Here is a 21,009-nt window from a genome sequence, read left to right on the forward strand (position 1 = left end):
CCCACGTTCAAAGCGTGGGGCCCTCAAATAACTGATGATTGGAGCAATCGGAGGCGATACGGTAGCAGTCTCCCACCTATGTACTGGGTCATGTGCTTTAGATTTTGGGTTGATCGTGTATAGTACTCGATCGGGCATGTACATTCGAACTCAATCCACCGTAACTTGAAATGATGATCGTGTCTAGATGTTGTATTTTAGCATACAATCCTTGGAACACCCTGTCAGCTTATTGGGAGAACCAGTTTTAGATGGAGCTTGGGGACGAATGAAGGCCGCAATTGGCGATACAAGTCATGGAAACAGAGAAACATCTTTGCCTATCCGGGTTAGCTCTCTGGAGTAAGCGTAATCGCATCTTTCCGTGTAATGACCGTGAGCGTAGTACGAAGGCTACATGTAAGGCGCACACTGGGAGGGCGAGAGGAAGGTCTGACAGGTGGAAGGGAGAAAGCAGGCTGGCGATCATGCCAGATCGCCAGAACTGCCAATCGATTCTACGAGATCCCATAGGGCGTTACGGTGTTAGAACGATGACTCATTCCAGTGTTACTGATCGGTACAGCCATTACAGCGGGAAATCTGTCATAATTACAAAGCGGTGTCCCAAAGAGGATTAGCGCATCTCGGAATTATTTTCCGGGAAAGAAGTCGCAAGAGTGTCGAGGTATAACTAATTTCGAAAACTACTGTACTAATACCATCGTATGCTCTGTTTCTTCCACATGACTACTGTCGACGAGTCGATACCTCGAGCTTCTCCTAGTCGATTTGGTTCATCAGATCATGCGTTGGTATGCCTACCTGATGCAAGACCCAATGGAGCGCATGACAGTGTCTGTTTCTCCGCATTTGAACGCCCTCATAGGATAGCCTACTTGCCGGCTTGGATCCCCAGCATACAGTGGGTGACCATCGTTGTCTTTGGATGGCGTCTAGCGTCTTTCAAGCCTGAAAATGAAGACACCGGGAGGAGCCGATGTTTCGTCTTGCTTGAGCCGTATTTTCTTACACGGCGAAGTTGTTAGTCAAGTTTGCTTGCAAGGAGAAGGTGAGGCGAATGTCCCGTCATTTCTAGCCGAGTAATCTAACAATAAACATATCAGCTTCGAATCGAGTGGACAAAACCGACGACGGCCAAACGAAAGAGAGGACCCATGACCCAAGAACCACGTCTGATAGAGTCCCCCTGAATCCTCTTCCTCTCCGCGTTGATGAGCTTGTCGATGTGTACCAGCGAGCGGCAACGAATCATTCGGACATACACGGAGCTGCATGCTATTAGAAGTGTATACTTTCTCACTATTGGACCAAAGCTTGGTTGCCTTGATGCCGAAGCCTGCGGTTTTCTATCCAAGCCCGAGCACAATTTGCAAAGCCGATACACTTTGAGGGTCACTGCAGCTGCAGGTCAGTCAAGTTATCCAGTATTCGAAGAAGCAAAGACCTGCCCAACCTCCTCATAGTCTGTTTCTTTTTCCGAAGGATCATCATTGGATAGATAGAATGAGCCCTAGATAGATCGTCCCAAATTCAATGGCCAAAATTATACGATAACAACGAAACTGTCATTTTTATCAAAGGGGAGGTTCCCAAATGTTCTGCGCTGATAGTTTGCGGTCCGATAGTCCTTTCGCGTAGTGAAATTGACACCCTTCATTCAGGCGTAGGGCAAACATGCTGGTGAGAATTGGTGAGAGTGTTGATGTGTTGTGTTTTGATGTGGTGATGCGCGTTGATGTATTGATGTATTGATGTGTTGATGCGTTGATGTGTTGATGTGTTGATGTTGATGTTGATGTTTGATGTTGATGTTTGATGTTGATGTTTGATGTTTGATGTTGATGTTTGATGTTGATGTTTGATGTTGATGTTTGATGTTGATGTTTGATGTTGATGTTTGATGTTGATGTTTGATGTTGATGTTTGATGTTTGATGTTGATGTTGATGTTGATGTTGATGTTGATGTTGATGTTGATGTTTGATGTTGATGTTTGATGTTGGTGTTGGTGTGTTGTTGCTCAGTGTTGATGTCGATGTGGTGAAATGTGTGTACCGAAACATCACTGTTGTGAACGGTCGGGCGGTGAAGGGAGGGGTGGTCAACGTCTCATGGAGGCAGCGCGGTTTCTTGCCATGTCACCCACATCATAGAAATTTCAATTCCTTTTTTTTTTTGATTCTGCAAAGCAATTTTGATCCCTGTTGGTCACGTCTTGACTACGGCCTCCAACTCAATTGAGATGATCCAATTCAAGAATTGTGCAACTCTGATCACGCAATATACTGTACACTCAAGATCAGAAATACGAAGTGTAGACCCATGCGATGTGTCTAGAAAATCTGATCATGGGTTCAAATCAAGATGCTTATGTGATAGGCTCAGTTTCTTGCGTCGCCAAAGAAATTGCTTGAGATGACTATTGCTAGTCACTCGAACCTATTCTACACTAGAATGCCTACATCATAGAGCGATTGCGAGAGTGAGAGTTTCTTTCTCTCGAGGTTAACATGTCATTGGTAGCTTTGGCTCTGGAATATCTGATCCGCTCCTTCTACATGTAGGAGCCGTCGCAACTCTGTGAATAATATCCCGCCAGTAAATTGAACCAGTCTTTCGTAGAAGTCCACTACAGCGATGAAGAAACGGTCGTTACCTTCTGTGAGGCTTATTCCCCACTACATGCGATAAATCACGCGCCGCTGCTGATATAGCATGATTAAATTCCGATCGGGGTCCAACGAGCTATCTGGAATCAGAACCGGTAAAGACACTCTCCACGATCACCGCTCAGGACCTGGTGATATCTGTACAGGGGTGTTCTAACCCACGTGTGACCCTAGCAGGCATCCGCTCCAACTGCTCCCCAAGCAAATATAACGTGAGCGCTTATTGGGCTAGACAATTCAGTATAGGCTGTACAGGATATTCAGAGGTCCTAGAACCCGAGGGCTCTTGTGATTCTGTTACAGACATCAAACCCACCTTCACGGTGAATTGCTCGAACAGTGATATGCCAGATATCGTCTTGGGCGCGGAGAAATACATCATAGATGGTCAAAGAACAGTGAGCTCAGAGACGTAGAGGAATCGGTGATTTGCTGGCAAGACCTGCTTGCGCCTCCAATTGCGATATGTTAGACGACGGTCTCAATGGACGAAGGATACTGGATAACTTGACTGACCTCCAGCTGCTCTGACATTCAAGGTGTATGGGCTTTGCACGTAGTGCTCGGGCTTGGATAGAAAAACACAGGCTTAGGAATGAAATCACCAAGCTTCTGTCTAACAGGGAAAAGCAAACAATCCTGATAGCATGCAGCTCCGTGTATGTCCGAGTGGTTCCCGCTCGCCCGTACATGTCCAAAAGCTCAGCAACCCGGAGAGGAAGAGGAATCAAGATGACTCTATCAGACGTAGTTCTTGGGTTATGGGTCCTCTCAATCGTTTGGCCGTCCTCGGTTAGTCCATCGATTCGAAGCTGGCATGGCTATTGTTAGTTGATTCGGCTAGAGATGACGGGACTTTCACCTACATTCTCTTTGCAAGCAGACTCGACGAACAACCTCGCCGTGTACGAAAATACGGCTTTAGCAAGACGAAACATCGGCTCCTCCCAGTGCCTTCAGATTTTCAGGCTCGGAAGAGGACAGACGCCATCTGAGAAAAACGATGGCACCCACTGGACGCCGGGGATCCAAGCCGCAAGTAGGCTATCCCATGTAGGTGTTCAAATGCCGAGAGACAGACACTGCTATGCGCTCTGTGGGGTCTTGCATCAGGTAAGCATACCAACGCGTGATCTGATGAACCAAATCGACTAGAACGTCGAGGGAGAGACTCATCGATGCCACCGGTAGTCATGAGGAAGAAACAGAGCATGCGATGGTGTTGGTGCAGGAGAGGTTGAGCAGACAAGACAGTTGATCGCTTCGAATTCGAGTGTGGGAATATGAGGGAGCCTCCTGTTGTGAGACCCGAGTCAGCAAGTGTTGATCCAGTTGGACGAGGTGTCGTGCTTTACGTTGTTCATGAAGAATTCCCCGAGTGTACGGTTGAGACAGATGGTCAATTAGGATCGTCATCATACCAGCTTACCAACTAGTTCACTGCCAATTCTGTTCTGCAATGCAGTCACCAACACGCCATGTTGTATCCAGGCTCGTCGCACTCTCCGGCTGTCGCTTCGAGAAGTTGCGCTGGATGAACTGACAAGTTCACAACACGGCAAAGGCGCATGAGAACCCACCCATGACAAGAAATTGTACAGTCGTAAAGGGAGACCGCTTCCCATAGGCGGCGAGAGGCTGAGGCACTCAAGTCGTATGAAAAGGCGGTGAGAAGGGGGAAGACGCGATGGCGCGTCGGCTCCTTGGTCTTATCTGAGTCGGCGGGAATAGGTAACTCGCCACGAGACCTTGCGCGGTTGGCGATGGGCTGCTCCTGCAACGGCATGAAGATGTCAGTAGTGTTCGTGTCTGGGGCACAGACTTGGCACAAATCATCGGACCCGGCGCATCAAGAGCCGCGATATCCACTCACCTTACCATAGAGAACAAGGTTCTCGAGCTTATGCGTCCTGTTGTTGGCCCGCGTTGGCCTTTGATTTGCAGTATTTCACATAGGACATGCTGCATGGTTTGATGTGGCAGGGCTAGAAATGGTGTGTAAGCCATGACCTTGCCCGGAGCACTGACGGCGCCGCTGGGTCGGACTCACATTAGGGCGCTGTCAACGGTCTCCTGTCCATCATTAGCTTGTCGATCGGCGAGACATGTAGAACTCACATGTTCTGAAAGAAGACACGGAAAAGGGCTCCGTGGCCTTGCGCGTGCATTGGACGGAATGCATAGATCCTTGTTTCGCATCCTGTCTGAAGTAAGTCTAGTTTCGGACAGGGGCGCGCTGAAATTTACATACCTGTATGGAAGTCTTTATTTTGCATCGATATATTCAGGGACGGGACAGTGGTCGGTTGCTATGGTGGACAGATGTTCGCATAGATACTTTGACCAGCTAACCCCGATCTGCTTCTCGACCGGCTGGCATGGGTGGCATAGTGGACCTGGTGGGAATCTCATTCTCACAAGCACTTTCTAGCTTGTCAGTCCACAACGTAATTACAGTATAGATGTCAGTACATTGGAAATCCAGTAGGTGAAAGGGAAGAACTTATCAGGTGCCTCGAACCGAAGGCCTGCTCGACTTTGCGCAGCAAGTGACAGTGTTGTAGAACAAATTGCTGGGGGGAGAGGGCGAATTTATAAGTTTCTCGGCTCCCATCGCGTACGTGCTCTATTGTAGAGCAAACGTTCAAGGACACGACGCTATCCTAAGTGAGGTCTGTTGCAATTCATGCCTTCGTTCTACCGCAACTATTTGCAGCCGAATTTTTGGTGTCATGTTAGATGCCCACCGAGAAAAAAAATGCTATAGTCTTGTTGAGAATGAGTCAAAGTGAGTCGGTTAAGAAACGTTGGCTCACCGTTGAATCTACGGTCTTAATATTGAGGCAATGGAAGCTGTTCTTTGATTTTACCAACGGCACTCACATTTTCATCTAAGGAACATGGAAATCTTCTGGCCTCGCTTGAGTGTTGGTTGTCTGAGCTGTGTGTGGTTCTGTCCGTCTAGGCTGCAGAAAGCGTCAGACCACGGTCGTGCGCGGGCGCGGGTACGTACTCGACCCGTCAACCCGTTGAAGCTTGGCCGTCCTTGTTGACGAGAGTCAACTTTTGAACTTGTGATCATGGTTGAGATGGATACCTTGTTTTTTCGATTTTCTTTTTCAATCCTCTAAGTTTTACTCTATTTACTTTTGGAATTTCTGAGCTCTCAAACGAATGTGGAAAATGCGTTGTGATTGAATATATATCTCCTGGACCGTTCATCACCGGAAGCCACTAATATGAGGCACATTCACCAACCATCAACACCACGAGACTGATCACCAGCACCATCATTGAACAGACTGCAAACAGAGTGCTGAGATTAAAAAGCTGACTACGCTGGTTAACTTTCCTGGTGAAAATGAGACTGAGTACCTGGCCACCGATGTCCTCTAGTCTATAAAAGCCTCCAAGAATTAGTGGACATGCTATTGCCCAGATACTCGTTCCCCTGAGATCAAGATGGATGCCCCTAACAGCACGCCAGACCAGGAAAGAGAAGGAGAACAACAGCCCAGTGCATTGCCGATCGTTTCTGAAAAAGAGAATTCGCAGGAGGCTTCTGATCATGTCCCTCCACTGGTAAGTAAAGCGGCTCAGCTTCCAATGCTCTTGCTGACCATCGCAGCTCTCTCTTTCGCCACAGGAAGCAGAAACAAGACATACCTTGGCGACCGAGCCATTCCAACCTATTCTGAAGGTACTAGCAGACCTCGAACGCAACGATCCCAAGTCCGCCTTTCCCGCGGCTCGACTTGTCGGGCTGTATCGACGCCTATGGGAGTCGTGCGTGTCCAAACACATCGATGGCCAGAACCTAGAGCAGAGCAATCGGATCTTGAAGGAGGCTAGCAGTCACCTGACTAAAGAGAGGGACGGACTTCAGCTTCGCCACGACAAGCAGCTGTCTCGGCTGCGCTTTTTTGACCAGGCACTGGAATCATCTCGGGGTCGATTGACTAGGATCCTCGATGACTGGGATCACCCTTGCAGACTCAACCTGGCAGGGCTGCCAGGCATAGGAAGAGAAGGTTGAAGGGTTCTATATTCTTGATTGTCCTAAGTCTTTTACCATGTGGAGAGTATCCAATGATGTACAGTATCCAACGATGTTGCAATGAAGAGTTACCGCAGGAAAAGAAGCTTATATCTTTTCGAGAACTCATATTACAGCTTTTGTGGAATGTGTCTGCGAATAATCTCGCATGTTCTGGTGTCGCTTTTATTACCCTAATATATTATAAACGAAAAACTACGGATCCAGTGACAATGTGGCCAGTGTAGCTAGCGGAGAAAGTGTCGATTAACTCGGCCGTCCCGCAAATCATCACGACAGCTACCGGAAGTAGATGTTGCCAGCTCGTACAGACCACCAAACCTTCTCCCCGGAGACCTCTTCAACAATCTTTGTGGAGTGTTGGCGTCTTCCATTCTGCTTCGAATGGCCCTCTGAATGTAATCGTTCCTGGTTAGATCCAGAGACTTTGTCAAACTGAAGTAGTTCAGTCTGGGATTGACCACAAGTGCATCAACAATCGAGGAATGCCCGCCTTTGACCGCCAACATCAATGGATCCTCAGAACATTGATTCCTGAGGTTCACATCAATCCGATTATGGCTTAGTAGTGCCTGAACCATCTCCAATTCACCACAAGCGGCGGCAATGCAGAGAGCAGTGTCGTGAGTTGCGATCGTGCTTTCATTGATGTTAAGACGTGCGTCTTGCTGCACCAAGAGCCTTACCACATCGAGATGGCCATGTGCAACCGCTCGACAAATGGGCGGATCTATTACATCCATTCCATTGATCTCCACGCCCTGCACACTTAACAGACAAGCAACCGTGTTCATGCGTCCGTGATATGCGGCCACGGAGAATGGAGAGTGGCCTCCAACACAGAGATTCAGACTGATCCCTGGCACCGCAAGCAGCCGTCGTAGGAGCACGGTATCCAACCTGGCCGCGGCGTGGTGGAGAGATGTAGACAGCGTCTCGAAACTCCCGCGGCCTCCAACAAAATTGACGTTGATGTCTTTCTCAGCCAACAGCCTTTCGGTTATCTCGTCGCATGACGAGTAAGTCGACAGCCAAAGTGGCGTATTGCCATTTTTGTCTTTGCAGTTCACGTTGGCACGGGGGTGACTTAGGAGCAAATTGACCATTTCTAGGCGATCGCTTTGAATGGCGAGATGGAGCGGCGTATCACCATTCGGGTCGTGGGCGTCCAAGTTCAGACCTTTTTCTCCGAGAAGCCGTTTGACAACATCTACCGACCCATAGGCCACTGCTTGGTGAAGAGGTAGCTCAGCCTCTTGTGATGATTTGGTACCAAGAAACACCTTGGCCATCGGATCGTTTGAAAAAATCATTTCCATCACGGGTCTATTGAAGCGACATGCCCAGTCCCATGGCGAGTGGCCCGAATCATCCTGTAGATCAGGGTCGCTGCCTCTAGAAAGTAGCAGATGCACGAGCCCTATTCGGCCTGCGAAGACTGCTAGGTGGAGCGCCGTTCGGCCGTGTTTGTGCTTGATGTCCACCTGGACGTTGGGTTGTTCTAGAACGCGCTTGACGGTGGAAAAAGTTCCGTAGTGGATGGCATACCACAGGGCGCTCTCCCGCGCTTGATTTTGAATGTTGATGTCTAGATCTCGACGATTGAGCAAGAGGTCACGCACAGCAGCGGAAGAGAATTTCAGCGCCCTCATTAAAGGAGTTTTGCCTCGGTAAAATGCATTGATGTTGGCGTTGTGCCGGAGCAAAACCTCCGCAAGACCAACGTTGTCGTATTTGACGGCCAAGTGCAACAGATTGCTGTTCTGAAATTTGATGTTGTATTTCCAGATGCTGGGCTGCAGTTTAAAATCAAAATCTTTGCATGATTTTGCGAAGGCAAATAATGCACTACCGTCCAAATACGACACAATCCACAGCAAAAGCTCGTTGGGCAGGTCTCTGATGTTTGGCTGTAATGTATTAGCTCATCGGTAAACTCCGTAAGAACGAATAGAACAGACCATGACGGGACAGCGGATTGAGCTAACGAAATGTAGATGGGGGTGAGGTGAGAGTTGTGAAAGTAGGATATGGGAGGCCTTTATATACTCACCTCAGCCAAATTCCACGGTCAGCTATGAATGTAGTCTGTCACTCCGCTGAGAGGTGCGTAGCAATCACACGGCAGCATCAAAGCTTTGACAACAATGTTCAGGCGGAGTTGGAGAATCTGTGGGGTCTAGCTCCTGGGAACGCGAAAACTGTTCCTGGTAGTGTGTCGATGGCCTGGGAACCGAATCCATCTCTACGTATCCACATCTTGCACCTAGCGCCATAAGAACAAATCACAACCTATCACGCACTTCGAAATTCATAAGCAACCCAGAACCTAACGTAGCATTTGTCGACTTTGCTGCTCACCGCAGTAGTCAGTCTGTTCGCTAATGCGTGGTCACCGCGATGGATAGTCAAAAGTGCAGCTGATTGCAGCAGTGGTCTGGAATGATATCCCTTCATGCAGGCCACTGACCGGCTGTATACGGCGCATACTGCGTGTGAATGCATTCTTCGACGTACCGACTATTTCAAGGAATTGTTCCATGCCAGCCATGCAGCCATGTAGGTAAGGAGCCCACGGCGATGGCATATAAAGCTGGCGAGGGAACGCCGCAGTGATTGCCGAACACCACCACAGTCCGAAGCATTTTTGACGACTACCTCAATAACTACCATGCTGCCTTGGAATCCGTTTCTTGTTTGTGAGATAGAGGTCAGCCCCAATGGCGGTCCTGGCTCCTGTTGCGGGATGACGAAAAAAGGCGAGCCATGCAAGAACTCGATCAAAGTTGAAGACACCAAGGTCGGCCATCAAAAGTTGACCACTCTCGCCAGAGAACCGTTTGACTTGTTATCGTTGCAGTCGAAGCTCTGTGATATCGCCAGAGACTTCCTCTGCGCGAGATGGCACCGGCAACGGCAGGCCGACCAAGTTGGCCAGCAGTGGTATGAAGCCGCCGTCCGCAACCAGGCGCGAGTACCACATGGCTCCAGAATGGCTTCTCCGTCAGTCATTGTACACCGGAGCCAGCGTCAGATATCGTCAGCCTCCAGGCGACGCCCTGCATCAGACAACACCCGGTCATCACCACCACCGGTGCCCCTGTCAACCAACCCCGAGCCAGTGCAGCCATTCAATCCATTTGTGACTTCCACAATGCTGCGGACGAACAGCGTTCCATGGCGTGTTTCGCCGGCCCAACCGGCTATTCTGGCGTCGGTCGCTAATATCCGGGCTGGTTTCCAAGAATTGACGCTCCAGAGTCTCGCCCCGAGTGAAGAGGTCGACAACATCCACTGTGTGTTTTGCCTGGCCGATGATGAAGACCATGCGAACGAGCATGTGATCTTGCGCTGCCGTCAGTGTACATCGCTCTGCCATCTATCCTGCGCGGAAGAATGGTTCGAAAAGCGAGATACAGGCTTTAGCACCTCATGCTGTGTGTGGTAAGTGTGGATGGCCTTTATTCTGCGACCAGGATACTGATGATTACAGTCGAAACGAAGGAGCCCTAGATGCCTTGATTCGCCCTTTACCAATCACCTCATCGGATGCCGAAACACATTCCGTCCACACAGCAAGCGAATCGTCTCCCGCTAGTGGGCCCCGTCGCTCAGCCAGACTGGCAAGGCCTCATCTACCGGGAGACCCGTCCACCTCTGCACCGCTTCGCCGGTCGGCACGACTCTCCGCTCTGCGTGGGTGATCGTAGGGTGCAGGCGAGGTAAGATGGAAATAGAACAAGGGACGGCCAATCGCACGCGAGTGCACCTGACCGACACTCGGCATCGTGACCAGCAACTGTCGCCATAGCATTGATATAGATTTTTGAAGCAAGCCTAGCAAGAAATGAGATCCCGATTTTTTAGACTTCAGATTACAAGGCAGCCGTTCATCTTTGCAAGTGCTGGACACCACTAGACCTTCGTCAAAATTTGCTGGCTGCGTCGCTCAATTTGAATCTGACATAGTTACCTTACCAGCGATGACAAAAAGACACGGATTCAGCTCAGTGGAGCCGCGTCGAATAAGGCGGAGATTGTTGACAGAAAAAGCAACTCGTGGGGCTGGAGCAACTGACAGATTGCTGTGCTTGTTGAATTGACTGTAGAAATCACTATGTTGACCCTGGAACCTTCAAAAGCATTTCTAGGGGCTGTTTATCCCCTAGGAAAGCGAGGTCTTACCCTGGGATCTTCACTTAGGTTCCTGACTGAATACGAAACTGGCTCTGGGAATACATTGGCCAGATCTGGGAGCTATGACGCCCCTGGGAGCTTACGTTAGAGTCCTAGAGTCACTATACTGCCTTCCGAGATCGCAGAAGCTCTCACAAGACACCTTCACAGGACCTGCGCACAATTCTGCGTCATTCGGTCACTCCTAGAGGGTCAAATTATAGCCCCAGGAATCAAAAAAACGTCAACAGGAACGCGGCTTTGATTCCCCGTGGTGGGGATACCAGACCCCAGAAGCTACATCGGGTTTCCTGGGGGCTATGTGGCTCCTAGAAGCTGCTTCTTTGCTCCCAGAAATGTTATAGGAGCCCCTGGGAGTAAGTTAACTCCCAGGATCAAGAGATGAGCTCCTAGCACTGATCGAATCGTCAATAGGAGCGTGAGAAGTTTCTTGATAGTAACAGTGGATAGTCTTACGAGCCGCGAATAAAACCCGCGTAGTTGACTCTACGTTCACACTGGCCTACGGTTTCTAAATATTACGTATCGATGGCTTCAAATGGCGTTGGCTCTGAATATTCGACGTTGAGTATCAGTTATGCAACACAGATCCATCGCCGAGCGGAATTCAATAACTCGTAGGATATTCATCCTACAGGATTTCATCAATCAATCATAGATAGTTCATAGCGATTTCCAGATCTCCAGAGCTCCTTAAATCACGAAGCATAATTTGGATCACCCTGTAGGAATAGTTGAAGTGGATATGAACGTTCCTCGATCAATCTATCCAGTTCATGCGCTATGGCAAGGCTTGTTTGCTTGCAACCCCACCATCCTCATTTCTTGGTTTGAGTAGGGGCAAAACGGCTTTTCCAAGAGAGGTATGTAAACTGTAAATAATCATGTACCTAGTAACAGATTGTGGGCCTCACCGTCGCACTCTATCTCTTGTGGAGAAGTCTCTAGCGTTGCATATATCTAAGGAGCCAACAGTAAGCCGGGAAACTATCCCATATTGTTTGATTTTGCTACAGTACGTTAAGTTACTTACTTCCTCATCTTAAATGTTGAGGGCTGGGAATGGACCGACCGATTGCATATCAACGTCTATAATTTTCCACCTTGAGTATATATATTGAATCCACCTCCAGCGGAAAGAAACAGAAAACAAAACCACACTAGAACTGGCTGCCTTCACATCAGTTTATAATAATGCATTGCAAAGATCTCTCACCTCGGGCTAGACATGGTTCGTATGTCCCTGTGGAATGAATACGCCTTGCTTACAGCAATCAGATTGGAAACGTGCGGAGGACTATTGCTTGGCCTTTGAATCACAATTCTTTTTGAAAAGGTGGAGAGAAGGTTATCGTATGACGAAGGCGATGATGATGTCCCGCGTTCAGATGTCGTCTCACGCCTTTGATCTTAAGATCGCGCATTACAAAAATGTTTCATGCCAGGCTAAAGGCTTCCGACGCCAAGTCAAGAAGGGGCTTTTAACGGCCAAAGAGATGGAAGAGAAAAGGCAAACTGTTTACAGTCTCTACGCTGATGCTATGAATGACCTCGAAAGATGGACCGGTAAGGGTTCTAAACTGTTAGTAACGCAACATTGGGAGACTAACTTTTTGCAGAGTACCGGTTCCCACTAAATTGGACATGAGAACTTGAGCATAGACTACAGTGAACGATGGAGCCGCCATACAGTATTTTTAAAAGACCTACGCACGGCAGCGCGGTATGATCAGACAGCAAAGAAAAGAGAATCATCAAGCATCCCGCGCCATTCGCTTCCTACTCCAACAAGTATGCTGATTTGATAAAAACACGTTTTGCTTCTGTCTATTTACACTCTCCTGTTCTTCGGAAATAGAGTAATCAACACGTAAGCGGTGGAGGATCAACTAAATGTAGAGCATGTTCCCCCCAACAGCAATGAAGGATTTCGGTTGAGTGATCACCATGCGTTTTGACCTAAGCTTATCTCCGTTTGCTTATAATCTACAGATTGTGGGTAATTCGAATCAGACCATTGATGATAAGACTGGCCTATGTTGGTTTGTCGACACATCTTGACAGCTAGAGCAACCGCGACACGATTTCTATCTGCAGTATTCTCCTGACTGATACGTACCAATTGTCTGTTAGGTGAGGCCACAGTGGGACTTTTCCGGAGAGGTAAAGACAGGCAATGTGTTCTCTGCAGTGCTGATGGAAACGGTACACGATGATGGTGAGGAATACAAGATTCTAGAAAGTGTGTCAACGATTTACTTTTATGATGTTCCTCATAAAAATAGTGTCAGCACCAAACACGGAAAACCACTAAATTGAGTGGATCCAAAAGATTCTTCAAGACCCGAGTAGCTATTAATGACCTGAAATTTATGATATATGGATGCTTTTCACCTCCGGGAGGCGTCGTGAACTCCAGTGACTAATCGTTGAGCCGTCCACTATTGAGCGTTTACTCACCAGTATACCAATTCGCTTTGAAAACATAGTGAGTCTGGTATTCAAGCTCGCAGGATCAAACCCAGGTCTTAAATCCTGATGTGTAGGCTCTTTTTCCATTCTATCAAGCAAGGCAATAGAAATTTTTTATTTTTGTTTCAGAAAGGTAAGCTGAATCTTGCTAAGACAAGTTCTTGTGTAATGAGAGAGTGGAAGCAGAAATGTAGTGGTGAATAACTCTGGACACATACCGTATGTGCAGTGTGCTCTATATACACGAAGCTTGCCTGTTCAATGAAAAACATAGCCGATCCTGAGCTGCGCCAAACACTCTTTGCACTGCCCGCTGTCTAGGCCCATATTTTCCCCCGCGATATACGTTGAAAGTTAGACTAACTTACTACACCTTCTTGGGCAGCGGCCCAGGAGAAGCGCAGGTCTCCGGCATCTTGTGTTAAAGTAGCTCCTGGTATCATCCATTGCCTTGTGTCAGAGTTATATACGAGGCATACAGGACAAATGGAGGTATGATCTGCGTGACCAACTTGGTCCATCTGGTTCCCTCAGGAGCGAGGAAGCCTCTCTTTTCCCTCCTCGTGCTTCGTCTGGTATCTAGAGACAACTATTGTTGTTTTTAATATTGGTTATTCATCTTTAAGCGGCTGTCCTCATCTACGGATACAGGGGACTGTCAAACACAGCAACAGTATTTCTTAGAGCTAGTCGTCTCCTAGGAAATACACTTTAGCTCCTGGGTATTCTAAAATCTAGGAACATGAGATTTACCCCTGGTATCTTCTGTGAGGAATGTGAAGGTCTCAGTATATGTAGAAGTGGATAGTGCTCCAAGATGAATCATAAATATTGAGAACAGCTAATTATACTCGACTTTATGGGACGCTAGATACAAAATGTAGCGTGAGGAAGCGAAAGGAAGGTTGCTTCCTCGCGTTAGAATGCACTCTGTGGGTCTTGGGCAGATCGTTTCGCCATCCGTCCTATATGTTTCATGCGTATCTCTCACACCGATCCATCAGAATCCCAGGAGCCTGCCGTCCGCAGTCTAGGCAAACTCCAACATGCAAACGCTTATAAGGTCGGAACCCCCTCCAAATATATTGCCTTTTTTTCACTCCCAACAAATTTTTCTCTTGTTACCCTCTTCCTCTGCCTCGTTGTGATCATTCGACTTTGTATGAACTTGCGAGTTCAGAATGACCAACCCGATCAATGTGTCCTACAGCACTGTGTTGGTTGCAACAGATGCCCGACTGAGCATCATTGCTCTTTCAGACCAAATCAAAACAACTGGAGACACACCTGAGGCTTTAGCTGACCTCTTGAATCATTTGGCTTCTCTTGAACCCGTTGTACACCGCCTTTCACTCGCCTCTGGCTGCTCCCCGGCCACGGCCAGGAATGACATCGAAGCGCACGTTCATTCACTCCTACTGGACTGCGAAGAGACATGCGACGAGTTTGAAAAGACTTTTCGCGCTTTTATTGACCGCTCGTTGGGTGGAACAACTCGCAAATTGAACCGTGATCGCTTCGGTATTTCTGGAGAATTAGAGGTGCAATTGCTTAGCAAACGGCTATCCCGGTGGAAGGACTTTTTGTCGAGCATCATCGACCCTTTTCTGTACGTGAAAATCATTGTTGGGAAATTCTCATAGAAGTCAGCTGACAAATTGCAACTCGATTAAGACTTCTTCCTCTGTATCCGTCGGAGAACGTCAGCCAGGAGAGACAAGCCGAGCTCCTAGCCAGGGAGAATAGCATTGCTAATGTGATCGGAAAGTTTGACGAGGATGGGACAGTGCTTCAGGACAAGCTGGTAGCCCTCAATCGCATCGTTCGTCAAACTAAAAAGCAGGCTACTGAGATCCGCCACTCGCGAGAATTACTTGATAAGCTCCGCTCAGAGGTTCATTTGGTACGGACTGGTCAGCGAGTCGAAATCAGTGACGGTGGTCGGTTTAGACTGGGCGTCACTGATTCTCGTCGTGGCAATCATCCCACCCAAAGCATCCACAATGTTCGTGTGTGCAACAACTCGCAGTCTGCCATTGGCGTGTTTGACGACTTGGATGTGAACGAATTCTTTCGGGTGTAAACTTTCCCAATTATCATGTGGTTATTTCATAGATTAGTGTGTTGGATATTTCGTTGAGCATGTACCGGACAAAACAAGATGTTCTTACGAAGTAATTTGTCTGTGACTAAATGCCACCACAAAAGCCTTGTATTGGAGAGGCCAATGAAGGTACTGAACCAGTATCTCTCCTCTAATTTTCATTGCCTCTGGTTCTTGACTAAGGTAAACTCAGATGTAAAATTAGCGCATGTCCCTTCCACTTAGTATTCGAAATATTGGCATGCGACCCAATTTTCTGGTAGCCGAGGGATGCTCTGCACGGAATATTAGCACATACGTAGAGGATCGGAGAAAACGGCTCTCCGATTTTTGAGAGACCAAACTACTGGAAAAACTGTAAAATGCTCATGGCAAGTGGAGATTCAGAAACAAAAGATTCGAAAATGCGAACCGAATGAGCCAAGCGATATACCATTCTCAGGCGGTCCTCAATTTATTGAAGGACACTCGTGAGCCAGGTGCTACGGCGGCATCTGGCGACATGCATGTGAGATTCGGCGGAGGAAACCGTGATATTCAAGTCGCTGCGTATCATGGAAGCATGGGACACTTAGCTTTTCCTCTCTACAGACGATTTCGAAAACAGTTTAACACCCCCCCCAACACACGATTTCTCTCCAAGAGACCCACAAGGACGTCTATTCTGGATCCGCTGGGTTTCAGATTCCCCCGCAGCCAATAATACGGTGCTACGCCTCAAGAAAGGTACCTCAGCTAGCCAAAGTTAGATTAGCGCATTCTGAGTGGGGCGCTGGGAAAGAAGCGTATGCGTCTGTGGGGGTTTAACTGTTTTCGAAATCCGCTGTAGAAGCCCCAGCAGATTTGACGAATTTTGGCATGCTGTGTATTCGAATATGCTGCTCTGGATGTCTATTTGTTGTTTGTACGGACAGAGAGAGAAACTGGGCATAAAATAAGGAAAATTCCACTTTTTCCTAGACTTCATTTTTCCCCTAGCCTTCAGCCATGAAAAAAGTTAAGGCCGAATAAGTATAATTTCCCGCTCACTTCTGGAGGCAGTAATGGTGATGTTGTAAAAGAAGAGATAGTCAATGTACCCAGTGTGCTTCCATGTGTACTCATGGTAGGTGCTAAAAGCTTACTCCTTGGTTTCATGGTGCTTCCATCAGACTCTCCGAATGAGCATTCTATTTAAAGGCTGTCTCAATATACCATCTTAGTTGAAACGAATTGACGAATCATTGGGGTAGATGAGGATGAACGAATTTCAACGGTGATCGTCAAAGAGACTAGTTCTTGGCACTACGGGTTTGGTTGCCCGCTACTGGTCAATAGGGCCCAGATTGAGGGTTAGACGGTTCGGCTACTGTATGGGGCGGTGCTGGAGCCAAGGGTAGTGATCCGATAGCCGTCGACTAAAGCAAAGAATGTTCAGAGAGACAGACAAAGCCAACAATTGGCTACAGTACATCTTTTTGGGATAAAGCGCAGGAGTTTACAGGGAGCAGGTAGGGACAGAAACAGTTGACTTTGAATCCCAATCGGAGGACTCGGAGTTAAACACCAGGCTTTGGGTTTTTAGACGACGCCAACAGTTTTCCATAGCTACATGTTTCCATACGTACGAAATGATCATATTCTTGCCTCAGTCCAAATTCAACTTCTACGAGGGGCCAGGGGACATAATTTGACACACGGATAATGTGCCTCCCAGCGGTAAACTGAAACTAATACACCTTCTGGCTGGGTGCCGAGTCGACAAATACATTGATAGTACTTGGAAACTGGATAATAATGGCAAGTATCTAATAAATACAGTGCAGTGCATACAGTACGGTCACTAGCCTCAAATATTGTGAAAAAGGATACCATTAGACTTTGATGTTCGCGAAACATGAAGCAACTGTCTTATGGTCAAATTGCCAACCTAAGGAAGGGGAGGCTTGGGACAAAATCAAACGTCCATCACTCACTTGCGTCCTCATTCAGCGAGTAAACTTAGATTCAAGAGACCGAAAATGACAACTTGTGGCGTAGGCAAACAATGACTATTGACTGCCTTCATATCTAACAATGCATTGTAGAACTCGGAAAGATCGACAAATCCGAAGAGGTTGCCGTGGTCAATCCCGCTGCCGCAACTAATACATGGCCAGGCGTAGCGTTAGATGAAGCTGGCAGGGGTGTTGTGCTTGAAGTCTAGGTTCATATACTGCTACCGACGGTACAGGAACTGCCCTTTCGAAGAGATTTATCAACCTTGCAGCTCGCTTCATCTCCCTGGTCGTTGTGAAAGTAAAGCAAACCACTTTGATACAGTTCAACCCACGCAGAATGTTGGTAAGAGCCACACAAATTGACTTTAACGGGGCTGGACCCTGATTGTGTGTCATGGTGCTCTGCACTCAGATCTTGAAGCTGTTAGGAATACTCTTCATCGTCGGTGGGTTTCTTACTGGTGCAGAAGGCGCCTTCAAGAGGTGCAAATGGCTCTGAGACCCCAGTGCAGTTGAAATTTTCCGTGGAATACACGAAGCACTGGCCTTCATAGTCAATTATATGAAGGGTCCCTCCGAGAGCCACTGTGATGGATGTGAAAAAGGCCAGCAAAAGACTCATATTCATACTGATCTTAAGAGATGACTATCAGAGTTCAGTTGAAAAATGGGTTGTCTGCTGCCACGGTCATGGGGCGGCGGGCGGGCATTTATAGTCTCAGCTCAGCCTCTATGATTTGATTATAAACCATGCGCCATTCTTGATGTTGAAGCCTATGCGGCCAGCAAGAACTTGACCTGGCTTAGACACCACATATATGTTGAAAGAATGGGGTAGCTGCAAAAAAGAGATGCTCAAGGAGAAGCTGTGGTTGTGATTGAAGGTGGTTACATTAGGGTAGGAAGATAACAGTTTGCGGTCTAATCATCTGTCAGTCGTTACATTAAAACGTTGCAAAAGTCTCACCGTAGGTGGTCCATCCCATTGGTGGTGAAAGTTTCGACAATCGGAAACGACTAGGCTACGGTTACAGCGGGCTCATTTTCTAGAGCGCTTGGGGAGTTTAAAAGCATAAAATCCATATATCAAAAACAAATAAGGCCTAATCAGCCCTGGTGAGTTGTTTTCAGTATCTGATACGAACAAGAAAAAGCATGTGATGGTTACTATAAGTAAGGAGTCTGACGGACCGCAGGAAACCCGTACGCGATATTAATGAGGGAGCCACCCATGAGGTAAAGTTGGTGAACCGTGTTGAGAGGATCTATATCTATAGGATTCTGGGCATGATACACTGGGTATTCCCGAGTTGATCTGGTTGCTCACACGAAACATAAGATTGAATTTGGAGTGCTGCCGATTCTGTCTGGCTTAGATGTTCAAGACCACACTCCGAATAGACATCTTTGCCTGAATACGGGAAGATTTGAAAGGCAAGTACTGCGTAAAGTTCCTCGCTCGACGATCGTGTTGAGTATCACGGTGGTCAAAGCATATGGTGGGGACTACCAAGACATATGTAAATAGATGAGTCCCGCCTCCGAGAAACAAGACAACTCAACCCAATTCAGTACTTTATCTCAACAATTCCTATGAAAAAGATATCCATTTATTCATATTTGCATTTTCGGAGCCATAGGTCACTTTAGCACGAACAGAAGAAATCTAGTCGTTGGAAATCTTCATTACCCACGAAGCAATTAACTTATGTTCCAATGTCATGCAAGGATTTCGCCAGACTTGGATGATAGAGGCTTATGAACCAATTACGGTGGTATTGCTGCGTTGGACAAAATCAACTTCAAACTACGTGGCACCAATCGAGCCCAGGTGATGACTAAGTAAAAGGAGAATCCTCGCAGCTCAGTCCTTCGAAGGACTCTTAGGATTCTGCCGTTATTCAGATGCTGATACCCTCATTTTCCCTCAATCCTCCGCAGACTGTACCTTCGGACGTACTTACAGTGATAACATGAGTAGTGCTCACAGCCAAACTCAGGCCGGAAGGACATTGAGAATTATAGGCGCCGGCGCCTGCAGCACCACATGGACACCAGAGGGAGGTGGTCCCGCTTTCAAATTTGAAAACGATGAAACCAACCGGTCACTTTACAACGACTACCAGATGCATGAAACGGTTGTCCAAAGCTTTCAGAGCCTTCCGAAATGCACCCGAATTCAAGTACCAGATTGTTATAACTTCATCACGGCCGCAAACGAGGAGTGGTGGGACAGAATGGATGAACGCCTTCCTACACCCCGCACGCCTTGCAGTTGCATACTGACCGAGCGGGTGCTTCCTTTCCCAAAGGATACGATGCGCTTGCTTATACACAGTCATTGCTTTCAGGGAATACTGCCAGATTCGGTTCTGCTGGATGTCAAGGACAAGGAGTGTTTCATCAGACCATACCTCGGTCGCTGCCAGCCACAGGAGATCAGCTTGAAGCCGGAGCAACACATTCACTCGCAAGTAGATATACCCTTGTATGTGGACCAAATGAAAATGCTCGGTGTCTCTGATACACATATGAAACAATACACGCGCACAATGGCCGAGGCTCTTGCGACCATGCATTGGATTGGCGGGATTGACGGAAACGGAGTTGAATATATCCTCGCACCACCGTGGGGCGAGTCAATCAAGGCTGACACCATTTTTAATTCGCTTGGTGACCATTGCATGTGGGTGCTTGACTTTGATCTTTGTGGAGAGATGTCCATGGATGGGGCAGGGGTCCAACAAGCAGTCAGAGCCTTTCAGCAAGGCGAGCCATTCTATCCACGGCCGGCGATAGACAATTCACTCTGGTTAGAGTTCCGAGAACAATATTTACGAACCGGCGAAGAACGTCTCGAATGGGCGCCATTGAATGAGTCAAAGCGTAATCGGCGGAAGGCTTTATCACGTTTGTTTATAGATCTAGTTGAAAAAGAGCTGGAAGATTGATCATATCAATGCTGCAAACAATCAGAGAATCTCCAAGAAACCTGGCGCAATCGAATTTCACTTCTCGTCTACTTATGCAGGACAAGTCGATTGCCTCATGACTTGGCCGTGTGTAGCGAGTCAGAGGATGATTGACCACGCAATTTATTGCCAGAGAAATGGCAGCCTCTGATGTAATTTTATGTATTTAGCTAATTTAAATTCGAGCGTCTCAGATCCGATTATTCGCCAAAAAAACCCCCCATCTTACAAGCACAGGAACTACCATCTGGGCGAGTCATAGTAACATGGGCATTTCATCAGAGAGGATGTCTATGTGTACCGTATGACACAACGATAGGTGTGCAGCGCATGCGCCTTTTACAGTGGCGGTCAAACCTAGCTTTTGATCAGCAAGCGGTGGCTGGTTGGATGCAGCCGAGCTTGTAGATTGCCTGCTTGTAGGCATTGATGAGGACATGAAGATTGAAGGTTGACAGCCTGCCAAGGAGGAATCGCGAGTGGACTGGCCGATGTTACTCGAGGCAGAAGGTTGTTTATTTGTAGGGTCGACGTGGGCTCCTGGTTCAAGACTTGCC

The 21,009-nt window shown here is 47.6% G+C and overlaps 2 protein-coding genes across 2 annotated transcripts; both read left to right on the forward strand.

Annotated features, from left to right (window-relative positions):
- Positions 1-14,578: 14,578 nt before the first annotated feature.
- Positions 14,579-15,480, forward strand: N7446_012174 (uncharacterized protein; the record flags this gene model as incomplete). Its single annotated transcript, XM_058520916.1, has 2 exons — positions 14,579-15,006; positions 15,072-15,480. 2 exons carry the CDS (start codon positions 14,579-14,581, stop codon positions 15,478-15,480), a joined length of 837 nt encoding a protein of 278 aa, XP_058366282.1.
- Positions 15,481-19,453: 3,973 nt separating this feature from the next.
- N7446_012175 (zinc finger protein) lies at positions 19,454-20,431 on the forward strand (the record flags this gene model as incomplete). The annotated part of the gene is made up of 1 exon (XM_058520917.1): positions 19,454-20,431. One exon carries the CDS (start codon positions 19,454-19,456, stop codon positions 20,429-20,431), a length of 978 nt encoding a protein of 325 aa, XP_058366283.1.
- Between the last annotated feature and the right edge of the window lie 578 nt (positions 20,432-21,009).

This window comes from Penicillium canescens (assembly GCF_028828765.1).
Source record: "Penicillium canescens strain IBT 15451 chromosome Unknown utg000010l_segment0_segment0, whole genome shotgun sequence".
Taxonomy (NCBI): Eukaryota; Fungi; Ascomycota; class Eurotiomycetes; order Eurotiales; family Aspergillaceae; genus Penicillium; species Penicillium canescens.